General features: G+C 39.7%; 1 protein-coding gene across 1 annotated transcript in view; it reads right to left on the minus strand.

Annotated features, from left to right (window-relative positions):
* Positions 576-807, minus strand: part of LOC109359783 — a 712-nt gene continuing 480 nt past the window's right edge. Inside the window, exon 2 of the mRNA XM_019604477.1 lies at positions 576-802. Within this exon, the coding sequence (XP_019460022.1) occupies positions 576-802 (227 nt within the window). The remainder of the gene's footprint in view (positions 803-807) is intronic.

An 807-nucleotide genomic window follows, 5' to 3' on the forward strand; every position in this document is an offset into this window, starting at 1 on the left:
TCAGGATGATAAGCGGTACTAAAACAAAGTTTTGTTCCTTGCAAACGAAAAAATTCTTTCCAGAAGCTACTCAAGAATAGCTTATCCCGATATGACACAATAGTTCTGGGGGTGCCATGAAGGCGAAAGATTTCAGTAGTGAAACGATTGGCTAACTGAGTTGTTGTGAAATGACTTGGGAGTGCGACAAAATGACTGTATTTAGTCAATCTATCCACAACAACCCATATCACGGTGTGCCCATGTGATGGAGGGAGGGAAGTAATAAAATCCATGGAAATGTCTTTCCAAACTTAGTGAGGTACAGGTAATGGATGAAGTTTACCATGTAATTTTGTTGGCACATATTTGTTCTGTTGACATATAAGACAATGCTTAATGAATTGCTTTGTGTCTTTGTACTGCCCAGGCCAAAAGAACGATGTTGCTAGTCTAACCATGGTCGGTTTGAGACCCGAATGTCCAGCCGTCGGAGTGGAGTGATATTCCGAAAGTAAAATTTCTCTCAACCCAATATCTGCAGGTATATAAAGCTTAGTCCTGTAGTATAGCAACCCATTTTTTTCATGATAAATCTATGTAGAAAATTTCAGAAGCTTTTCCACTAATTGTTTGCCCTCTGTTGTTGCATAATACTGAGCAAGTTGAGTCAAGACTGTTGGGACAGGGGAACTCAAAGACACTAAGATCGATTCTGCTGACTCACATCGTGATAGAGCATCAACAACTCTATTGTCACGGCCATGTTTGTAAAATATCTCATAGTGAAATCCTTGTAATTTTGTTGCCCATCGTTGTTGTTCTGTG

The sequence above is a fragment of the Lupinus angustifolius genome, chromosome LG11, assembly GCF_001865875.1.
Source record: "Lupinus angustifolius cultivar Tanjil chromosome LG11, LupAngTanjil_v1.0, whole genome shotgun sequence".
NCBI lineage: Eukaryota > Viridiplantae > Streptophyta > Magnoliopsida > Fabales > Fabaceae > Lupinus > Lupinus angustifolius.